Consider the following 20,480-nt stretch of genomic DNA (forward strand, 5'->3'; position numbering starts at 1 on the left):
CGGGGCCAACCTCAACGGCGTCAGCCGAGGTGCAGGAGCCCAAGAGGCCCCAAGTGCTCAGACAATCCCGGGGCAGCTGAACCGCCCGCTCACCCCGCGCGGGGCCGGCCCGGACAAAGGCCGCAGCCCCCTCCCTCCGCCGGCCGAGGCCACGAGCGGGCCACTGCCCTTTCCAACAGGTACCGCAGGGCCGGGAGGCGGCGGCCGCGCTCGCGCAGGCCGCGGGGCCGAGGCGGCCATGTTGTGGTCCTGCGGCCTGCGGGAACTTTCGGGGAAGTTTCTGGGGCGGCCCGCGGGGGGCAGCGGGCCGGGGGGGGCCGGCGGCGCGGGGCCCTGCGGCGGCCGGGCGGAGGCGGCGCCGCCGGGGCCGCGATCCGGGCCGCGCACACGCGGAAAGCGCGCGGCGCTCGCGCTACGGAGGCCCCGCCCACTCCCCGCCTCCGCGCCGCTCTCCGCGTCCCCATTGGCCCTTGCGGCCGTCAGTCAGCGGCCGGGCCCATCTCGCGCTCCCCATTCATGCAGTTTGGTTGCGTGTTGGTGTATTTTACTGTTTGCAATAAAGAGGGGGGGATTTTTTTTTTTGTTCAGTTTCTGCCGCAATTAAGTCTTGGTCCCTTAAACATATTCCTTTTTATTTTGGGGTTTTTTTCCTGCCTATTTTTTCTTTTTTTTTTTTTTTTTTTTTTTTTTTTTTTGCAGGACGGTCGGAACAGTTTTTTCGCCGCTTCCATTTATTTTTCGATATCTTATCTCTATTAGGTTTTGCAATCAACTATTAAGGTGCAACTATGCCCAAAAGAAAGGTAAGTACGAAAAAAAAAAATTTAAAAACGAGGGAAGGCAGATGGGGAGCGAAGGGGGAGAGATTAAAGCGGCAATCGCGGAAATTTAGCTGTTAAAAAAAAAAAATTTAGCGCGCGCGCGCGTGTGTGTGGAGTTTTTGGGGTTTTTTTGTTGGTTTCTCTTTTTTTGCATTTTTAATTTTTGGTGTATGTCCTAGAGCGGAGCGGGGAGCGGAGGGAGAGGGCTCGGAGCGGGCAGGGCAGCGCGGCGAGTTCACTTTTGGGCTGTTTTGTTTGGGAAGGAGGAGAAGGCTGGAGCAGCAGTGTCTCCATGCTGGATTACAAACAGCCATAGTGCTGTGCTGCCCCTGTGGAGAACGCGGGGCACCAAAACCCCCCCAAAACCTGCGCCACGACCTCTCCAAAGCCCCCCACCCACCTCCGCCAGCGTTTTAATCCCCATCGCGCCATTCCCGGCTGGATTCGCCTTTAAATGTCGCCTCTTTCTCCTGCGTTTGCCTTTGTTCTTTTTTTTTTTTTTTTTTTTTTTTTTTTTTTTTTTTTTTTTTTTTTGCCTCCCACTTCTTGTCATACCAGATGGTTGTGCAATGGTAATTTGGGGCCATTAGGCGGCGCAGAATTTGAAACTGGCCTTCAAGGAAAGCGGGGAAAAGAGATTTATCACCGTAGTCAGGAACTTTGGGGCAGCGGGAATATGGGGCGCCCCCCCCTCCCCTCACAGCGCGGGCTAGGGGGGTGGGGCGGGGACGCGGTCGCCCTTCAGTCACCGAGGCGCCCGCCCGAGGGGTTTCGATCCGGTCCGGGCGCCTCACGGCCTCTGACGGGGCCGTCGGGGGCCTAGACCGAGTCAAAACGCCTTGGGTGGGCGCGATCGCCGCGTTCGCGGTTGTCCCTCATTGTCCTTGCGAGGCCCGCGGCGACCTTGTTGTGTGAGGCAAAATTGGCGGGAACTTTTCGAACTCGACGTGATGACGTGGCGGTGGCGGCCGCGGGGCATTGTGGGAGTTGTAGTCCGCGGGTCGGCGGGGATGGGGGAGGCCGCCATTGCTGCAGGTGGTGTTGGGGAGCCCTGTGAGTCCCCCCGGATCCCCTCAGGGCTGAGGTGGAGTCACAGAGGATGGTGTTGCTTTCTCACCTCAGTGTCTCGCTTTCCTTGCAGGCTCCAGCTGAAGGCGAGGCAAAGGAGGAGGTAGGAGTTGTCTGTGGTCCCCACTCCAAGAATTCCTGTAGCTTTCTGCAGAAATTAGGAAACCCACGCAGCTCATGAGGGGTGTTCAGCCCCTGGGGGTGCCCTGTGCCTGGTTTTGGGGTGCGTGGGGCCATCACTGTCCTCTGAGGTTGCAGGTGACCTCCCCTGAGGTGGTGCTGGGGGTCCAGCAGCTCCCCTGGCCTGAGATCAGGGACAGGTTCCGGTGGGAATGTGTCCCTTTTAGCCTCACAACTCTTGAAAGCAAAGGAACTCTGTCCCTTACCATGTCTGCAGAGTTAAAGTGGTGGCAGCAGAGAACTGCTGAGCAAAGGTGCACTTCTAGGAAGTCATAGAATACCCTGAGCTGGACCTGCAAGGATCATGGAATCACAGCATGGTTTGGATTGGAAGGATCCTAAACTTACCCAGTGCCACCCCTGCCATAGGCAGGGATACCTTCCACTGTCCCAGGTTGCTCCAAGCCCCGCCTGGCCTTGCACACTTCCAGGGATGGGGAGGCATCAAGGCCCTCACCATAATGCCCATAATTTCATAAATCATAGGATTTCTGTGGGGCTTCATGATGCCATGTTATTTTGGGTGGCAGTTATGAGAAAGCTCTGCTTTATGTGCTCTGGATTTTACTGACATATCTTTTCTTATGCAGCCAAAGAGAAGGTCAGCCAGACTATCTGCTGTGAGTATCTGTATTTATCCTTCAATATTTTATCACTTGGGATGGGGACAGTTAAAAATAAACTACTGGGGTTTTCCCCCAGAATCAGGAAAGACACGCTTAGAGTATTGTAATATTTAAAATTCCCATTCCATGTTTCCGTTCCCTGAACATCCCCACGTCTCAGGCTTCTCACCTGAGATACAACATCTTTGTTAGTGCACATTCCATCTGGGCACAGGTATCCAGAGTTAGAGAATACTGATTTCAGGATGGATTTGTTCCTTGTAGGACTTCTCCATACAAATGCTCATGGCTCTGTAAATCACCTGTTCCCTCCTTTGTCTGGTAATTTGCCCATTGATTTTTCACAGAGCCAGCAAATAATTTTTAAAAGTTATCAACATAATACTCATAAAAATATAAAAATAAATATTTATTTCTGGTACTCACCTGACCTGTTTCTTGTGTTTTTTTCGCAGAAACCTGCTCCACCCAAACCGGAGCCAAAACCCAAAAAGGCAGCACCTAAGGTAAGGGTCTTGAACTGAAGTTATATTTTCTTTGTCAAGGTATTTACAGGGATAAACCCCCCACAATTAACCACTTTTCTTATTATAATTATCCTGAAAGCTTTAAGATGGAATTATATGAGCTAAGGGAATGGGAAAGACATAATTTTATCCAATTTCTACTGAAGGAATGTGGTAAACTGAGCAGATCTGAAATCCCTTGTGGTGAGGCTTTGCTGCTGCTTTACCAGGCCGTTCTGAAGTTTCATATAGTGCATTGTTGGGAAAATGATGCTTGGAATAGAGGTCAGAGACTCAATTAGAGGCATTGAAAATCATGGTTTTAATTACAGTTTCTTACTATATTTCCATTCTGAGGCCCTCTCTGCAGTTAGTTATCAGTTTATCACATTTTAATCACTCAGAGTTCTAGAGAACCCTTCAGCTGGATGTTTTTGGAAATGTCAAAAACATTGGCATGTCAGACAGAATAATTAAAAAAGAAACTATTTAAAGCTCATTTTTAATTTGGAGCAACATTTTGAAATTTCAAAGGGGGCAGTTCTGCAATCCATGAGGGATTTCTTTCCATCCCTTTCTTACCAGACTCCCCAGTCATCAGTTTGCAGTGCTTTTTGTTAGATTTTCCTGTAAACATTTAGGACTTTGCAGCTAAAAACCCCAAAACAATAAATACCCCAGCAACAAAACTTTAGGGATTGCTTTTAACCATTTCCCAGCATACATTTTCCTTGCAGTTTGCGATGATGAGGTGGGCAAAGCACAGGAGGAGAGATGCTTTTTGTTGCAGAGGGAGATGATGGGCTAGGAAACAGGAGCTCTTTCCTTTTCCTTTGGAAAGGAATCTGCAATTGCCTATGGCCTAGCAGACTTCCAGGTGAGGGAACTGTTCCCCTCCACATCCTCTTTGTGGAGCAGCAGAGATGCCGTGGAAAAGAGAGAACCCCACTTGTCATTTTGTAATCTCAGTGCTGTGCAGAGCGAGGCTTTCTTGATCCATCTTGGCCTTGCAGCTGTAATTCTAGGCCACATTCCTGGCTGGATGGAGCACTGGACACTCTGCATTGTGCTTCCCTCTAGTGTCTGGTGCCCCAGGCAGGGCAGAGCCAGCTGCTGGTGGCACACAGGGCAGGGCAGCAGTGGGTGATCCACATTATCGTATTTGGGTCTTTTCCAAGTTTGCTTTTTTATTTTCATGGAAGCATTGCGGGGTTTAAACACTAAAGCTGCATTAACCGAATGTGAAAAGATGGAGGAACAGGGATGCAAGAATTAAGGTCTGTAAGGGACTGGCAAAGCTTCGTTTGGGCCCCCAGTGCACAACTAGGTGGTGTGGCCTCCCTTTGGGATCACACAGGAATCCCCTGGGAGCTGTGCCTTGGGAATTGCCCCCAGCTGGACTTGGGAAGCATTGGTGCTCCTGCTCCTGAGGTGCTCTTTGAAGCCAGGACATTTGAGCTGGGTTTTTGGCTCTCCAGAGTTCCTCAAACTGCATCAACACCTGTGCAAAGGGTGATGTAGTAAGAATTGTGGAGGCATTTTTAATTTGTGTCTTTGAGGCTTGTCAGCCTTCAGGATCTTGGAATGTTTCCTGTGTGTCAGAATAGATTTCACCTGTTAAACTTTGCCATCTTGAAAAACATGGAGCTGGCAAAGCTGCTTCTAAAATGCAGGACCTGATTATTGAACTGTTGTTCCCACCTCTAGAGCAGAACTATTGAAGAAAATGAACACAATGCTAAACACAATGAGGACCTGTTGTGTCCTGTGGGACCCTTTCTCTCCAGTCAGTGCAGCCATGGAAGTCAGTTTCCCTGGATTCTCCTCCAGTGCTTTCTGAAGAGGGACTTTTCCAGCACAGAGAATTGGTTTTAGCTCGTTAATACTTCGTTGTGTTTTGTTTGGTTGGGGTTTTTTTTCTGGGATAAGGGAACAGATAAGCAGTGCCATAGTACAATCGTAATTCTAAATTTCACTGCCAAACAGCAGGAGGATATTAGGTATTCCCAAGACAGGGACTCCTGACAGCACACTGTAGCAGAGTTTTCTAGGTGGGTTGAAATCCCTCAGACCGAGGAGTGAGAGGTCAGAGAGGAAAGAGACCCTCAGTCACTGAATGTACTGACCCCACCTTAAATATTCTGCATTACTGGGGGATTTGCTGTTAATTTTGGTGAATTTTTGATAATTGAAGAATCATGTGACTTTATCCCTTTAACACTCTGAGTTTGTCCTTAGCAGCTCATTTTTAAGGTGACTTAACTGCATTAATAACTGAGGGATTGAAGTAAGGAAGGAAACTTTCTGTAACTTTTTGATCATTTGTAGTCACTGAGACAAATCTCATTGTCATTTATCCTTGCTCAGCTGTGAGTAGATCTTTCAGGGTTTCTGGTTCCTCTGTGAGAAGTAGGTTAATCAAGCAAGGGGCTGTGCCAGTGCTGTTACTTATTGGCAGCAAGAGGCACATCCTTGGAAGTGAAACTAATGAGGGTCAGGTATTTGGGTCAGGATCTGACCTTGCCTATGGAAAATTATTACTACAGAAGCATCAGGTTTTGGGATTTGTTTTGATTTAGCCTGATCCACGTATAAGAAACTGCACTTAAATAATAAAAGCAACTCTCTTGTGATTAGCAAAGTAATGTTGTTGAGCCCCCAGTTTTTCTGGTATGGAAGTGGTTTATTATCACAAGGAATATTTCTGGCAGGGAAGGGGGAAGGTCCTTTGCCTACAGCTTTGTTGCAGTTTTCTAAATAGATACTGCTGCTTTAACAGGACATCTGAAGTATTCTAGTGTTTGCACATGTTGGTTTTGTTCTGTGGCTGCCTTTCGGCAGCAGGGCAGAAGAACAGGCCAGTTCAACATTTTTTAGCTAATGCAATTGAAAGCCTATTTAAAATAAGAATTCTTTTAACCCCAGCCATGGCTGCTTTTGTATTCTGCACCTCCCTGTAGCACATTCAGGACAGACAGAAGGAAAACAGTTTTTTTGTGAAACTTTGATCTCATCTTTTTCAACAGGAAGTTTGGGGGATGGAAGGAGGTTGTGCAGAGAGTTTTGGAGTTGAGAACATGCTGATGTACAAGGTGGAAATTAGGATTTAATATCTTACTGTCTGTTTTCTTAACAGAAAGAAAAAGCAGCAAATGATAAAAAGGAGGACAAAAAGGCAGCAACAAAAGGGAAGAAAGGAGCCAAAGGCAAAGAGGAAACTAAACAAGAGGATGCTAAAGAAGAAAACCACTCTGAAAATGGAGATACCAAAACTAATGAGGTACTTTAGATCCACTAAAGCCAGGAACAGAGCCAGATGTCCTGGACGTACAGCTGCAGGAGCTCTGCTGGGCTCCAGAGGGTGGGGGGGGGGTTCACTACCACACTGTGAGGACAGAGCAGCTGTGGTACCTGCCCATGGCAGCTCCCAGGGAGAGCCTGCAGGAATGGCCTTCTCCTTCCAGCTCCTTCCTGCTCTGTGCTAGAGCCCTTCCACAGGTGCTGTCTGCTGGCCCTGCTCCCTCTTGGGGCTGGCTCACAGCAATGCCCAAGATTTGAGGAACCATGGAGCCCAGAGACACCATCACCCTCCAGCCCTGAGCTGACTTTGCACATCCCCTCTGCACTGCTGGGTTCCTCTGCTGCTCAGCATGGGTTGGTGCTGGGCCAGAAATCTGGTTTTGAGTTCTACACAATCCTTTAAAACAATTATTTGCCTCAGAACAATTCAACAAGAGATTTGCAAAGTAGACTCGGCCTTGTCTCTTATCTGCAGCCTCTTCTCACATGTCCTTGCTGTGGCAGCTCCTCACCTCAGCTGCCTTTTGCTAGGTCCAGCTGCAGCCTCCATCAGCTGCTGAGGGATTGTCCCAGCAGATTCCTTGCTGATAGTGAGGCAGTGTTTTCTCAGGGCTCTCTTTGCCCATAGCACAGCCCAGCCGTTGTGTTCTCTCACTGACAGTGGTGTCTCTTCATGGGCTGAGTGTCACCATCAGCCAAGGGTCCTTTATTCTTTCATTTCTAAAACAAGATCAGGAGCTGCTTGGTTAAAGCACTGCATGGCTAATGTTCTTCAGAGGGGCTTTGAGGGAGCTTTGCAGGTTTGGTGCCTTGACTTGAAAAGTAAAGCACATTTTTACAGAGAAAGGTGAGAAGTGACTCCCCAAAGTTTAGGCAAAGCAGGATTGTGGTTGATGTGCAATTCTTCCAGTCCCCCATTATGAAGGATCAAACTTCCTTATACATATCATTGATCCTAATTAAAATGTATTCCAAACTTCTGCCTCTCTGCAGGCACTTATTCCAAAATTGCCTCACTAATTAATACTCCTGTGTTTTTATTTTAAGAATTATCAGCCCACTGTTGTGTCGATATTTTATGTGCATTCCTGTCTATCCCCACAAGGCCTTGTCCATGTCTGTGTTAACAAACTGGTCTGGTTTTGGTTAGATTGGAATCCAATTAGCATTACCAGTAATATTTCTATTCTTCCCAACCCCTTTTTTAGGCACCAGCTGCTGAAGCATCTGATGATAAGGAAGCCAAGTCCGAGTAATGTTAACCCTGCCCTATATCTCCATCATTTGGTATCCGTACCTCCATGCTGTATTGTTAACAGAGAGGAATATTTTTATCAACTATTTTATAAATGCAGGTTTTTTTAGCATGAATTTAATTATGGAACATCTTCATCTCGGTTACTTGGGAATTAAATCCCTAACAAACAAAACAACAAAAAAAAGTCATTGTTTCTAAATTTTGTGATTGTAATAGTTTGTATGGTACATGGAAAGAATAAGTGGTGGTAGCTTTTGACTTCTGTCAGTGTGTCCCTTTCTGTGTAACTCATGCTTACAGACTTCAGATTTTAATTTTTCCCTTGTATGTGTTGTACGGTTTCTTAAAGTGGGGAGGTCTCAAAACAAATAACCGTGTGAAACATTCCAGTGGTTCTGTGGGTTGCTTTTATAAAGAAGGTGAGCTATTTTCATGAAAAAAAACCTAAGAGCTGGAAATCTGTTGTTTCCCAAATGTAATTTTATTTTGTCAGTTTTGAAAAAAAAAAGAAAAATAAATAAATAAAAGTGTAATCCTGTTTTTAAATGAAATACAAACATTTCTTTTCAAAAAGGGCAGGTTGGTTGTATGTACCCACTGTTAGGAATTTTGCTGGATTTATCTTAATAAAAAAGACTCCTCAAAAGCTGATTGTGGTTTGTTGCTTGTGCTGCTGGAAAGCTCCCAAATTCCCGGAGAGCTGCAAGGGGAGAGGGAGAGCCCATGGAGCTGGAGAGCTTTGGGCTTTTGGCTGGGGCTTGAGCCCCTCTCTGCCTCAGTTGTGTGATGTCCTATTAATCCAGGTTTCCTTATTCTGGGAAAGAACTGGACAGACCAGTGAACTGGGGTTAAGTCCCAGTTCTGTTGTTACAGCTTTTTTGTGCAACTATCAACTCCTGCGAAAACCTGCTTTTATAGAGTCTCTTCACATCCGTGACCAGCTACAGGATACATTTAATAAGAAGAAAAATGTCTGCAATGCAGAAACCTTCTCTCTCCCATTAAACTGTTCCTCAGCTCAGCAATGGGAAATGCCAAGAGCTTAAATATTTTGTGTCCAAACCCCAAACAGCATCTCAGTGAGAATGTCTTGGATTCAGTGGTGTTCAGGATCAGTCCCCCAGGGCCACTAGAGGATATTTAAATGTGGATTTAATTTTCCAGGCCTGAAGCACTTGGGATTTTTATTCCTGCTGCTCCACCTGTTTTGTACAAATGTTTGGGTTAACTGGGCTCCAGCTTCCTCAGCAGTGAAGGTGAGGGAGTTCTGAGGGGCCTTTTCCTTGGCACTGTATTGCCTTAATCCAGCAGAGATTTTGGGGCATGCTCTGGGTTCTCCACTGAAAACTGATGGAGCAGTAACTGGTAAAGTGTGGTGAGATGTGGGTAAAACCAGGGAGACTGAACATCCCAGTTGGAACATGGGGAATGGGAACATGATCCAACAATAGTTCAAATGTCATCCTGACTGACATCTAAAAATGATTAATCAAGTTTCCACTCTACAAAAACAGGCTGAGGAGCTGGGGGTGTTCAGCCTGGAAAAGAGAAGGCTGTGAGAGATCCTGGAGCCCCTTCCAGTGCCTGAGAAGGGAGAGGGGCCTTTTATACGGGAACATAGTGACAGGACAAAGGGAAATGGTTTTAAACAGAGGTCACAGATGGGATATCGGGAAGAAATGCCTCCCTGTGGGGTGGGGAGGCCCTGGCACAGGCTGCCCCATCCCTGGAAGTATCCAAGGCCAAGCTGGACAGGGCTGTGGAAAGTGTCCCTGCCCATGGAAAGGGGTAGATTAGATGATCTCTAAGTTCCCTTCCCACCCAAATCATTCCAGGATTCCATGATTCCATGAGTTTAGCCAGCAGCTGGTGAGAATCCCAATGGGCCTGTACTGCTCCAGGAGGAGAAGGCATATTGGAAATAGTTTAGATTTATGTTGTTTCTCACCCCAGTGGTTTCTCTAAAAGGGCTTCTAACAGGAATTTCAGTCCTGTAGGAAGGTGAAGCCCCTTCTCCCAGCCCTGGTGCTATGGGACCATCTCTCTTTGGCTCCAGCCTCCAGTCACGGAGTATCTCAGGCATTGTGATTTCAGCAGCAGACACTGAATATAGTTATTTTCTTAGCACAGGATCCATCCATCTGCCAAGGTACAAGCACCCTTTGGAATGAGGTCACTCTGATCCCAAGTTGTGTCTCTTCATCTGAGTCTAGAGGTTGTTACACAGAACATACAACTGAGTGTTTGGCTTTGGTTATTTCTTTTTTGAGTGCCAGGGTGGGAGTTGTTCTTAATTCTATAACTATTGTTCTAATCAAATTCGTCTTTCAAATAAGTACAGAAAATTGCCCAACAACATTTTGCTCAAATTCATAACTTTTCGAAGCCATGGGGTATTGAGAGAGTTGCACAACTGAATGTATTGTCTGGTTTATGCAAACCCTCCTCCAAGGCTGTCCTGGTGTCTAGACACTGAGTCCAAGGCCAGCTCCATGGCAGCTCCCAAGCTTGGCTGATGTTGTCTGAAAAGAAGAGGTTTTAAACTCTTGAGTCAACCTACTTTCAGGTTTATGGAGTTTGTTGGAGAAAGTGCCTTCCCTGAGGTCCTTGGCTGGCTGTTCCCTGTGCTCCAGGCATTACCACATCTGATGCTGGTTAGGAAAGATCCACAGATCGCTCTGGATCTGGTTATCATTATTCATCATAACAATCAAACCTTGAAGATGCAATGGTGATGAGATTCATGGGTGTGAAGATAGGGATGGTTCTGAGGTGATGTCATGGGATGAGATTTGAGTGATATTGGCAACACCCTGCCATGGTGAGGTGTCCGAGCACCTTGTCAGGATGAGAGGGGACAGCCTCAGGTAGCACCAGGGGAGGTTTAGGTTGGATATTAGGGAAAAAAAAGGGCTGTCCAGCCCTGGCACAGGCTAGAGTCTCATCCCTGAGGGAATTTAACTGGATGTGGCACTTGGGGACATGTCTAGTGGTGGTCTTGCCAGTGCTGGGGGAGCAGTTGGACTCAAAGGACTTGGAGGGTTTTCCAGCCTAAATGTTCTTGTAATTCCATGATCCAGCTTTTGGTGCAGGCTCCCAGAGCAGCAGTGTCCTCACTCAGTGTCCTCACTCAGTGTCCTCACACAGTGTCCTCATGGATCTTCAACAGAACTGGGCAAGCATTTGCTTTTGTTTGCTCAGAACAATAAGCCCACTGAAAACTACTTCAGAAACATTGGTCACTGTCCTGAGAGGGATGGGGAAATCAGAGGGAGCACCTCCAGACTTCATCCTGGTTTCCACCATCAGCAGTGTGCTGGAGCAGGACAGGAGGATCAGGAGAGAAAAGGCACAGCTGCCTCAGCAAGCAGAGAATGGAAATCATAGTGAGGTCCTTAGAATGTGAAAAAAATGGAGGAAAATGGAGAAATGGAGGAAAATAAAATAAAACAACCCCTCCAAGCAAATAAAAGGAAGGGTTTTGCAGCTGCATCCCATATCTACCTTTGCTCCTTTGAGTGAAGTGACTGTACACAAAAACAAAGAAACCCCCCCTGCTCTGGAGCCAGGCTGGGAGAGCTGGGGGTGTTCCTGCGGAAGAAAAGCTCTGAGAATACCTTGGAGCCCCTTCCAGTGCCTGAAGAGGCTCTAGGAGAGCTGGAGAGGGTCTCTGGACAAGGGATGGAGAGACAGGATAAAGGGAAATGGCTTTAAGATGAAGGAGGATAGATTTAGATTGGTTATTGGGAAGGAATTCCTTCCCCATGAGGGTGGGGAAGCCCTAGAACAAGGAGCCCAGAGAAACTGTGGCTGCCCCATCTCTGGAAGTGTCCAAAGCTGGGCTGGACGGGGTTTGGAGCAACCTGGGATAGTGGAAGGTATCCCTAGCTATGGCAGGGGGCAGAACCAGAGGATATTTGAAGTCTCTTCCAAACCAAAACAGTCTGGGATTTTGTGACACTCTGACAGGTCTGATTGTCAGATCAAGAGCAGATCCCTGGCAGTTAATGGAGTAACACTGGTGTTAACCTGATGAAGGAGAAAGAAAATTGAATCCCTGCAATGGAAACGATGGCTCCTCCCTCTGACTGTCCCAGTGGTGCTGCTCCTTTCCGGTGCAGCTGCCAGGAGCCCCCGCTCTGAAACTTGATGCCTTGGATGGGCTCCAGGAGCCGGGAATACCCCGGGCCCGGCCCTGGCCAGCTTTCGAGGAGCCTCTGTCCTTGGAGAGAAAAATGTCAATGTGGCTTCCAGAGACTGTCCCAGTGCCCAGAGGAGCTAAAGGTGGTCACAAGTGAGCATGGACAGAGGACAGATGTCACTGGTGACTCATGTGGCCATTTCGCCTGCTTTGGGAGGGGTGTGATTGGAATTGGGCTAGGTAAGTCAAGGAGGGGATGGAGGGAGGATTGGAACTACTCCCACACCTTTCATCTGTTCCCAGAGAAGCTGTGGCTGCCCCATCCCTGGAAGTGTCCAAGGCCAGGCTGGACAGGGCTTGGAGCAATATGGTTTTGTGAAAGGTGTCCCTGCCCCATGGCAGGGCACAGAATGAGATGGGCTCCAAGGTCCCTTCCCACCCAAACCACTCTGTGACTTCATGATTCCATGATCTGCTCTGATTTATCCACCCCTGCTAGAAGGCGACAGGGAGGGGCTGGTGGGAGAGGATCCCAGAGGAATGGCACTCCCTTCCTCCTGCAGCACCAACCAGGGAATCACTCAAACTGTCTCAAATGGAAGTGATGTCCAGGGATTAGCATGAACTTCAGGCTGAGGTAACACCTGAAAGCACTGAAAGGAAGTTGGTGCTGATGTGCTAGAAAAGGGGAAAACGGCAAATTGGAAAGCTCTGTTCCTAAGAGTGGGAATCCAACTGACACCATAAAGCTGTCAAAGGCAACTTAATACAATTGGACACATCTTAAACAATTCCAGACGTTCTTAAAAGGGGGGAGGGGGGAAAGCATAAATAACACAGGGAAAAATGCTGGATTGAAACCTAAACACAAAGAAGATTCCCTTCTCTCACTCTCAGCAGCATTTCATGTAAGGGGGTTCCAGGGCACAGCTGTTCCCCTTTGGAAGTGCCTCCCTCCCGGCTAGTGAGGTGTGCTGCTTCCACTAGGGATGAACTTCTAGCAGAAGCCTAGAATTCTCAGTCAAAGCTGCTCCAAAGTTATCCCAGAGCCAAAATCTCACAAAATTGCCAAGGTTTTGTTTGTTTAACATGAACAATTCGGGGAGGGGGTGGAAGTGCATTTCTTGGAGCTCAAACCAGATGTGCGACATCCCAGCCACAAAGCTCCGGCTTCTGCACTGTTTGTTTTCCCCCCAGGAAGATAAAAGGAGCTGTGGAGAAGGTTTGGATTGCGGCAGCTCTCGGATTTCACCCTGGCTCTGGAGGCGCTGGCAGAGGCTGCTCTGTGACACCACAAACAAGCTTTGCTGTTTCACAGATCCGGGGCCACCTCTCCCCTCAGAACATGGCTGGAGTTGGGAGGTGGGCTGTCCATAAGCCTCAGGCTGAACCTCAGCTTTCCAGCAGGCTGGAATTTTGCTTGGTTTGGTTTCTTCCTTCGTATAAATCCAGCGTCATGGAGGTGCTGACCAGAAGTACTTCCCCAAGTCAGGGTTCCCTTTCGTGTCAGCTCTGCCAGGAGAGAAAGGCCAGAGTTGCCTCTCCAGGCATCATCCGAGGGCAATCCTGCAGGATCTGCCTTCTCTTCCTATAAATCTTTCCATGCTGCCCACAGAAAGTTCCAAATCCAGGCAAAACATTCCCTGCTCTGGTTCCACCATTCATGTGGTCACAGTCTGGTTATCAACGGAGATCTTGGAGTAAACCCCAGCTTCCCTGCACCATGTTTACTCCTATGCTCTTCTATACCTACAGCATTACTCTGGGAATAATTAAAATCATTAACAAGTGTAATTAACTGTTGGAGGGGAAAGGAGACTTTTAGGACATTATATCAGCAACAATTAAACAAATTACCCTTTTTGTCTTGCAAAGAATTGACAGACGGGAGGGAAAGGTGGTGGGATTTTTATTCCCTGGTGCAGCGGCACAGGGACAGTGAATAGGGGTCGATGCCTCTTGTGTGGGGACACAAAGCAAACAAAGAGGCCCCAAATGAAATTACAGAGTGGCAGATGCAAAATGAACATATTTCACACAATGAGTAATTACACCATGTAACTCATTGCCCAAATCGAGCCCAGGAATCATAATGGCTTAGGAAGTGATTACACAAATTCTTGGAAGATGATCTGGTGGGGCTGTGGGACACAAAGACACATGAGTGCAGGGCCAGCAGCTCCTGGTGGTGGGAAAAGATCTGGAATTATCCCTGGCTCTGGACCACTGGAAGGAGCTGGGGGGGTGAGGGGACAGAGGTTTGTACCTCCCCTTTGGTCTGAGCCCCTCCAGCCACATTCGGGACACTTTGAAAGGAGGAAAACTTCCCTGCTGTCCACTGTATGTGGCTGTTGGTGGGGACAGACACATGGCAAGGATGTACCCAAGGTACCACCTGTGTCCCTGCCACTGACCTGGGCTGTGCACATCCCCCTGAGCAGGTGTGTTCCTGGAAATATTCTCCATTAGAGCTGAATTTTTCCCGGGGGGAAAAGGGGACCACATCCTCCTGCCCTTGGCAAAACTCCCTCCCCAAATGCCACCATAGGGCCCAGGTTTGCTGGGCACTGCTGGTGCTGAAGGTGAGGTGATGGCTGCAGAAGGGGTCCAGATTCCCAGCTTCCAGTGCTGCTCCATTTGGGCTCGGGAATTATTTCCAATCCCCTTTTTGGCCTATCTTGGCTATAAATCTTCTCAGCTTCACTTGGTGCTGTAGCTTCTGCTGGTAGTCCCTGGCGGGGATTCCTGCACGGCTGCTCTGCACACACAGCCAGGTCATCCCTGGGAATTTGGGGTTATCCAGCTGCCTGGGGTGACAGCATAGGGATCAGGAGCACATACCAAGTTCTCAGGGTGTCACTGGATGTGGCACCATGGTGGTGGCTCAGCAGGGCTGGGGGATGGTGGCAGCAGCTCTGTCCCAGCTCCTGTTGCAGGAATGCCCAGCAAGGATGCACAATCAGGGCCCAGAGAGCAGCCAAGGCAAAATGTATCCATGATTCTCCTCCATCACTTGGAAGTGTGATGTCCCTGCAAGAGCAGGGACCCTTCTGGAGTGCCAGGACAGGCTGAGAGAGCTGGGGGTTTTCTGGAGAAAGCTCTGGGAGACCTTAGAGCCTCTTACAGTGCCTAAAGGGGCCCCAAAGAAAGCTAACCAGAGACTTGGGATAAGTCAGACAGTGAGAGGAGAGATCTCCTGGCCTCAGAAGTCCACGACATCCTTGGGAGAGCAATAATGTTCCCATTGCTGCAGCAGGAATTGGTGATATTTGTGTATAGTTTATATATTTATGTTTTATACATATCACAGACTGCTTTGGGTAGGAAGGGACCATAAACCCATCAAGTTCCGAGCCCTGCCATGGGCAGGGACACCTTTCACTAGCTCAGGTTGCTCCAAGCCCCATCCAACCTGGCCTTGGACACTTCCAGAGATGGGGCAGCCACAGCTTCTCTGAGCAATAATATTGTAATATATATAATATACACAATATTAAATATACACATATTTAATATTATCTCTCTATAAAATGTGGTTGTAGGTGCCATTTTCAGATCAGGAGTAACTCTGTGGTGGATGTTGAAGCCTGGGTTGATGTCCCAGCACCAAGGGCTGTGCACTGCTTCACTGAGTGTCCCCAGATGTCCCACAAGGTCCCATTTCCCTCAGAAGGGACAAAATCTGGTGGTTTTGGTTATTCCCTTGTTGGAGCCCTTGATTCTCCATCGCACTTCTCTCAAGAGCTGCATGACAAAACCAGCGGTTCCAGCCTATTTTGGTGACCACTTGCTCCAGGAACCTCAGGAGTTTCATCAAAAGCCTAGATGGATTTCGGGTGTCGGGTTTTATTCATTTGAGTATTGGCTGACAAAGCCCATTACATCATCCCTTTGGAAGAGAAATTCTCTGCAGCTGCCTGTGTGGTGCGGGGCGGGGGGTGGGGGGGAGGTTGGTTTAAAAAATAGCACAGATTTTTGTTTCTTTCTTTCAGGGCAATTTTCCTCCCAGTTGCTGGAAAACGGAATGCTAAAAAGCTTCAAAAGTGGGAAGGAAAAGGGCAGTGTGCAGCAGTTCCAGCCGTTCCTGGGTTATTTATTATTACTTCCTTTCCAAAGACCAAGGTGGGGGGGGAAACAGCCCCATTACCCCGCGCATCCAGCGCGCCCATCCAGGCGTGAAAAGCAAAGCCAGTGTCACGGCAATGGCAGATGGCACAGAGTGGGAGCGGGCGCGGGAGTGGCGGCGGGAGCGGGAATGGGAGAGGGAGGGAGGGCTCCAGCCCCAACCTCCGCGCGGACCGCGCTCCTAATTAGCCCCGGAGCAGGGACTAATTAAACCAGGAGGTAAGACAAGTGATCACTTTTTCTTGCAGAGATGGGATGCAGGAGTGATGTGGGTGGAGTCGGAGCCGGCGTTGGAGCTGTCCTCACGTCAATGGTAGAAAACGATTTCAATCTCGGCTCATCCCTCCTGCGCTGCCAGGGAGCAGGGAGCCACAGCAGCTATTCCCTGCTCTCCCAAAGACCGTAGGCTGCAGAGAATGCGAGATTGCAAAGAAATATCGATGGGAAGGAGAGAGGCACGGTCTGGATGCTGTGCTGGTGACGTCAAAATGTGACATTCTCAATTATTAGCATTATTTGGCACCCAAGCATCCAAAGAATCCCCCTTGAACTCACCCAGTGCCCGAGCAGAACCTCCTCTTCCTTCCTCCACAGTTGTTTTGGAGTATTTTTTCATACTCCATAACCTCATTCCTTTTAATCCACTTTTTCTGGTTTCCTATAAAAGAAGCAGTTGGAAGTAAATTATTTTCACTGCCATCGAACTGAGTGCAAAGCTCTTGGAAAATGGGATATAGGGAGGAAAATTATCATATTACATAATTATAACCTAGAATGATATATAAGTATTATATTATATTAATTATATTATATTATATTATATTATATTATATTATATTATATTATATTATATTATATTATATTATATTATATTGTTATGTTATGTTATGTTATGTTATATTAAATACATTTATTCTGTAAATATATTTACTTTTGCACTGAAAGAACTGGAAGTCCAGAACTGCTCATGCAGCTGTGGGTGCTGATGATTCCTGCTGGGATGTGCTGGGCTTTCCACAGCTTTTATGAATGGGCTGAACTTTGCAAAAACCATGGGAAGACCTGTGACTGTGGAGCCTTTGGCACTTCTTTGCCCATTCCCAGGCAGATGCTCTGTCCCCAGTACACATGCTGGGCGAGCACAACACCAAAGCAGGCTGCCTCTGCTCTTCTTAAAGCAGCTCCAGCTCTGGCCCTGCCCTACCCGCTAGAGCACAGGGAGCACCTCTCCACCTGGACTATGATCCCAGTCCCTGGGGATTAGTGGGATTTCCAGAGTAACATCCCCCTCTTGCAGCACATCATCTGGATGATTCAAACTCGAACATTGCCGGATTTCTGTTTCCCAGTGAAACACTGGACAATTTGTGTTTCTATTTTTATCCTGGATTAGTCAAGGGTCGCTGCAGGACCAGAGCAGGGGTGCTGGGCTTTCCCTGGCCTTATGCTTCATCCCATAAATGCTCTTTGCCTTTGGCAAGCAAGAGAAAAGCCTGACAGGACAACTCCTCTTTACTGCCGGGGTTGGATCCCTGAGGAGCTGCCAGGGCTGCTGCAGCTCGGCACAGCTCATGGCCTCACCCCCTCCACTGCACTTCCAGCTTCCCTCACACAGAGGTGGTGAAAGTCACTCACTCCAGTCTAAAAAGCATCCAGGATTATGAGAAAACTTGAGAACATCTCACCAGCAGTGCCGTGGCTGAATCACCACAGTTCCAACCTGGCTGGGATGCTCATGGGATGAAGAGAACCAGAGAGGCTTTGGAATTTCTCTAGAAATCTCTAAATTTCCACCTGTTGCTGTTATTTAATGCAGAAACAAGGGGAAAACAAACCTGTCTGGAAAGCACAAATATGGAAATTGAGTTTGGGATTGTTGGAAAGGGATGGACTATCTACATGAAAAATATTAGCAATAATTAGTCCCAAATCACTGCTGTGAGCTGCAGATGTTGATAGTCTGGATCTCACATCCATCAGAATGACTTGTACTTATCATCAGCTCCAGGGTATTCCTGCCCTCCAGCAAACACATTTTTCCTTTTTCTGGAGGTCTGGTCATATTATGTTTCATTTCATAGCTGAGAGAAATTAAAATATTTCTTATATCTGCATCAGCATTTTGTAAAAGGGCAAGAATTCAGGAACCTGAAAAAATACTAAAAAATCCATGAACATAAAAATATACGCATATAAAAAATAGGAGTTTCCTCTCTGTATCTCCTGAGCAAATGAGGTTGCTTCCAATGCACATTTTATTTTAAGGTGAGTTATTTTGTTGCCATAGTGACATCATTCAGGTTTCTAGCCACTGCCGTGTTGGTTTTCTCCCAGGCAAGACTTGTCACAAGCAGTCAGCATCCCCAGCCCCTTCCCAGCCAGCAGCTTCCCACGGGGCTGCAGGATTCCCTGGAACTCCAGACTGCAGGATGAGGTGTCACCGCTCTCTGCTAAGGCGTGGGGGTACACGGGACCTGGGGAAGTCAGAGAGGAGAGGTAGGCATGGAAAAACTCTGACCAAAAGGATTTTCCTCTGCTCATTCCTTATCCTTCCTCCTCAGCCCCTGCAGTGAGCTGTGAGAAGGTCAAAGATAACCTGGTAGCTTTATTAATTAGCACTAATTAATACATTTAGCTGCTCTGGTGTCATTGTGCTCATCTACCCCAGGCCCTGACATGGGCAAGAAAAAACCGTGTTTGCCCTGAAAAGCTTAAAATTTCTGTAAATCCTATTTCTTGCTGTACAGGTGTCTCATGGATTTATTTTATTACCAAGAGAACTGCATTAAAATAAAGATTTTAAATACAAGGGTCTGTAGTTATGTTAATAAAAATGCAAAGAAAAGGGTATTCCCTGGTAAGGGAATATTGGTGGGGCCATTTGGGTCAAATGGGCTCTGTAAGTGTATTGGAAATTAATATTTAATTTTATGTATTTTTATATTAAATATTTAAATTCATTGTGTTATTATGATGCTAAAGCCTTTTAATGGGAAATGCTTTTTTTTCTTGGCTCTAATTCATTTAACTAAAGCAGGCAGAGTGTCCCTCATTAGCCAAAAATCTATTTCATGGGTGCCAGGCCCTATATGTGACCAAGAGCCCAGGTGCCTGCTCTACTGCAAGGACAAAAGGAGTTCCAAAAAAAAAAGCTGTTTTAAAGGTTTTCTATGTTTTTAATTTTAAATAAACCATTCCCAGATTATCAAATTGAGGCTACATTCCCATGGCAGACTTGAGCCCTGTGTAAGCCTTCCCGGGATTGCAGCAACTGGCTAAATCCAGGCCAGATTAAAGCAAAGCTTTCATTGCACAAACTCTCCCTGAAATGAGCAGGATACCCCTGATGCCAGGAAAAGGATGGAGCTGGGAATTGCAGGCAGAGGATATGGAATGCCAAAGGCAGCAGGATCCAGATGAGAGGAGGCAAGGTCCTGTATGAGGGGCTGGTGCACTTCTCCTCTGCAGAGGGAATTTGGGTAGCAGAGCCATTCCAGGAGCATTCCAGCCACAGCTGTTGGGTGTTCCTGAGATTACCCGGGCTCCCTGATGGAAACCCTCTGGAACACAGACTGAACACACCAGTCCACAGCTCAGCAACAGCCTCCACAACGAGGTTCTTTGCTTGCAGAGGTTTTAGGCAAAGACATTGTTTTAACACCCTTTTTTAATATTTATTTTTCAATGTCTTTGACTGGGGGTGGACTGGAAGGGGCTCCCAATTTAATTCCACAATCCCCTTAAACCCTGCTTAATGCACTCATTCTGCCTGGCCTCAGTGAATTTTACAGTAGTGTTTTGGGTGGTTGCAGCACTGGACTGGAAAATGTCCCATCATTTACTTTGCAGCTATTTGAGGGAAATGATTCCCAGGGCTGGAAGCCCGGTTGTTAAATCCATATTGCCAAAGGAAACAAACTCTGTCACCCAGATGGGGCTGGACCTCGGGGCTGCCACGCAGATTCCTGGATGAGGTAGCTCAGAGTCCAGTTGAAAACTCCAAAATTAACATTAAAGCAGGAGCAGGAGACTTGGTGAAAAATGTCATTTTTGGCTGAGGGGGCGGGTGGGGCTGCCGGGAACAAAGCAGAGTGCCCAGCTCTGAGTCACTCGGGTCTCCTGGGATGAGTCCCCCCAAGCATGGCCATGGCTCACCCCAACTGCCCTCAGGTGGGAGGGATGGAAGTGCTGCTTGAGAGAAATTCCAACAACAGGTTTTGTCCTGCTGCTTTCTTCTCCCAACAGGGAGGGAGTGCCGCAGCCTGGTTTGTTTTCCACATGTTCAAGAAAGACAAAACAGGGCTTTAGAGAGTCTTGATGCATCTCATGAGCCTCTCATCTCCCTAAACCCCTCCCTCAGTTCTCAGCTCCCAGGATTTCTCCAATATCCGCTGAAAACCTGCACCAAGAGGTCAGCGTCACTCTCAATGTGATTTTTCTATGTCCCATTTCAGG

At 47.6% G+C, this 20,480-nt stretch overlaps 1 protein-coding gene and 1 long non-coding RNA gene across 7 annotated transcripts in view; one reads left to right on the top strand and one right to left on the bottom strand.

Moving 5' to 3' along the window:
* Positions 1-8,410, top strand: LOC134564803 (non-histone chromosomal protein HMG-14A). Of its 3 annotated transcripts, none has more exons than XM_063424010.1 (7): positions 1-179; positions 760-803; positions 1,963-1,992; positions 2,660-2,689; positions 3,151-3,201; positions 6,338-6,481; positions 7,710-8,410. In XM_063424010.1, exons 2-7 carry the CDS (start codon positions 789-791, stop codon positions 7,755-7,757), a joined length of 318 nt encoding a protein of 105 aa, XP_063280080.1. In that variant the 5' UTR covers positions 1-179; positions 760-788; the 3' UTR covers positions 7,758-8,410. The 3 variants fall into 3 exon arrangements, with proteins under 3 accessions (XP_063280080.1, XP_063280081.1, XP_063280079.1); XM_063424011.1 differs by lacking the exon at positions 1-179 and adding an exon at positions 497-533; XM_063424009.1 differs by lacking the exons at positions 1-179; positions 760-803 and having other exon boundaries at positions 1,906-1,992.
* Positions 8,253-20,480, bottom strand: part of LOC134564804 (uncharacterized) — a 20,951-nt gene continuing 8,723 nt past the window's right edge. Inside the window, exons 4-6 of one of the 4 annotated variants that reach the window (XR_010083659.1) lie at positions 17,711-17,864; positions 16,581-16,683; positions 8,253-16,494 (exon numbers count right to left, since the gene is read on the bottom strand). This is a non-coding gene — a long non-coding RNA (uncharacterized LOC134564804). The other 3 variants (XR_010083657.1, XR_010083658.1, XR_010083656.1) reach the window with 3 other exon arrangements.

Source organism: Prinia subflava, chromosome Z (genome assembly GCF_021018805.1).
Source record: "Prinia subflava isolate CZ2003 ecotype Zambia chromosome Z, Cam_Psub_1.2, whole genome shotgun sequence".
Classification (NCBI taxonomy): domain Eukaryota; kingdom Metazoa; phylum Chordata; class Aves; order Passeriformes; family Cisticolidae; genus Prinia; species Prinia subflava.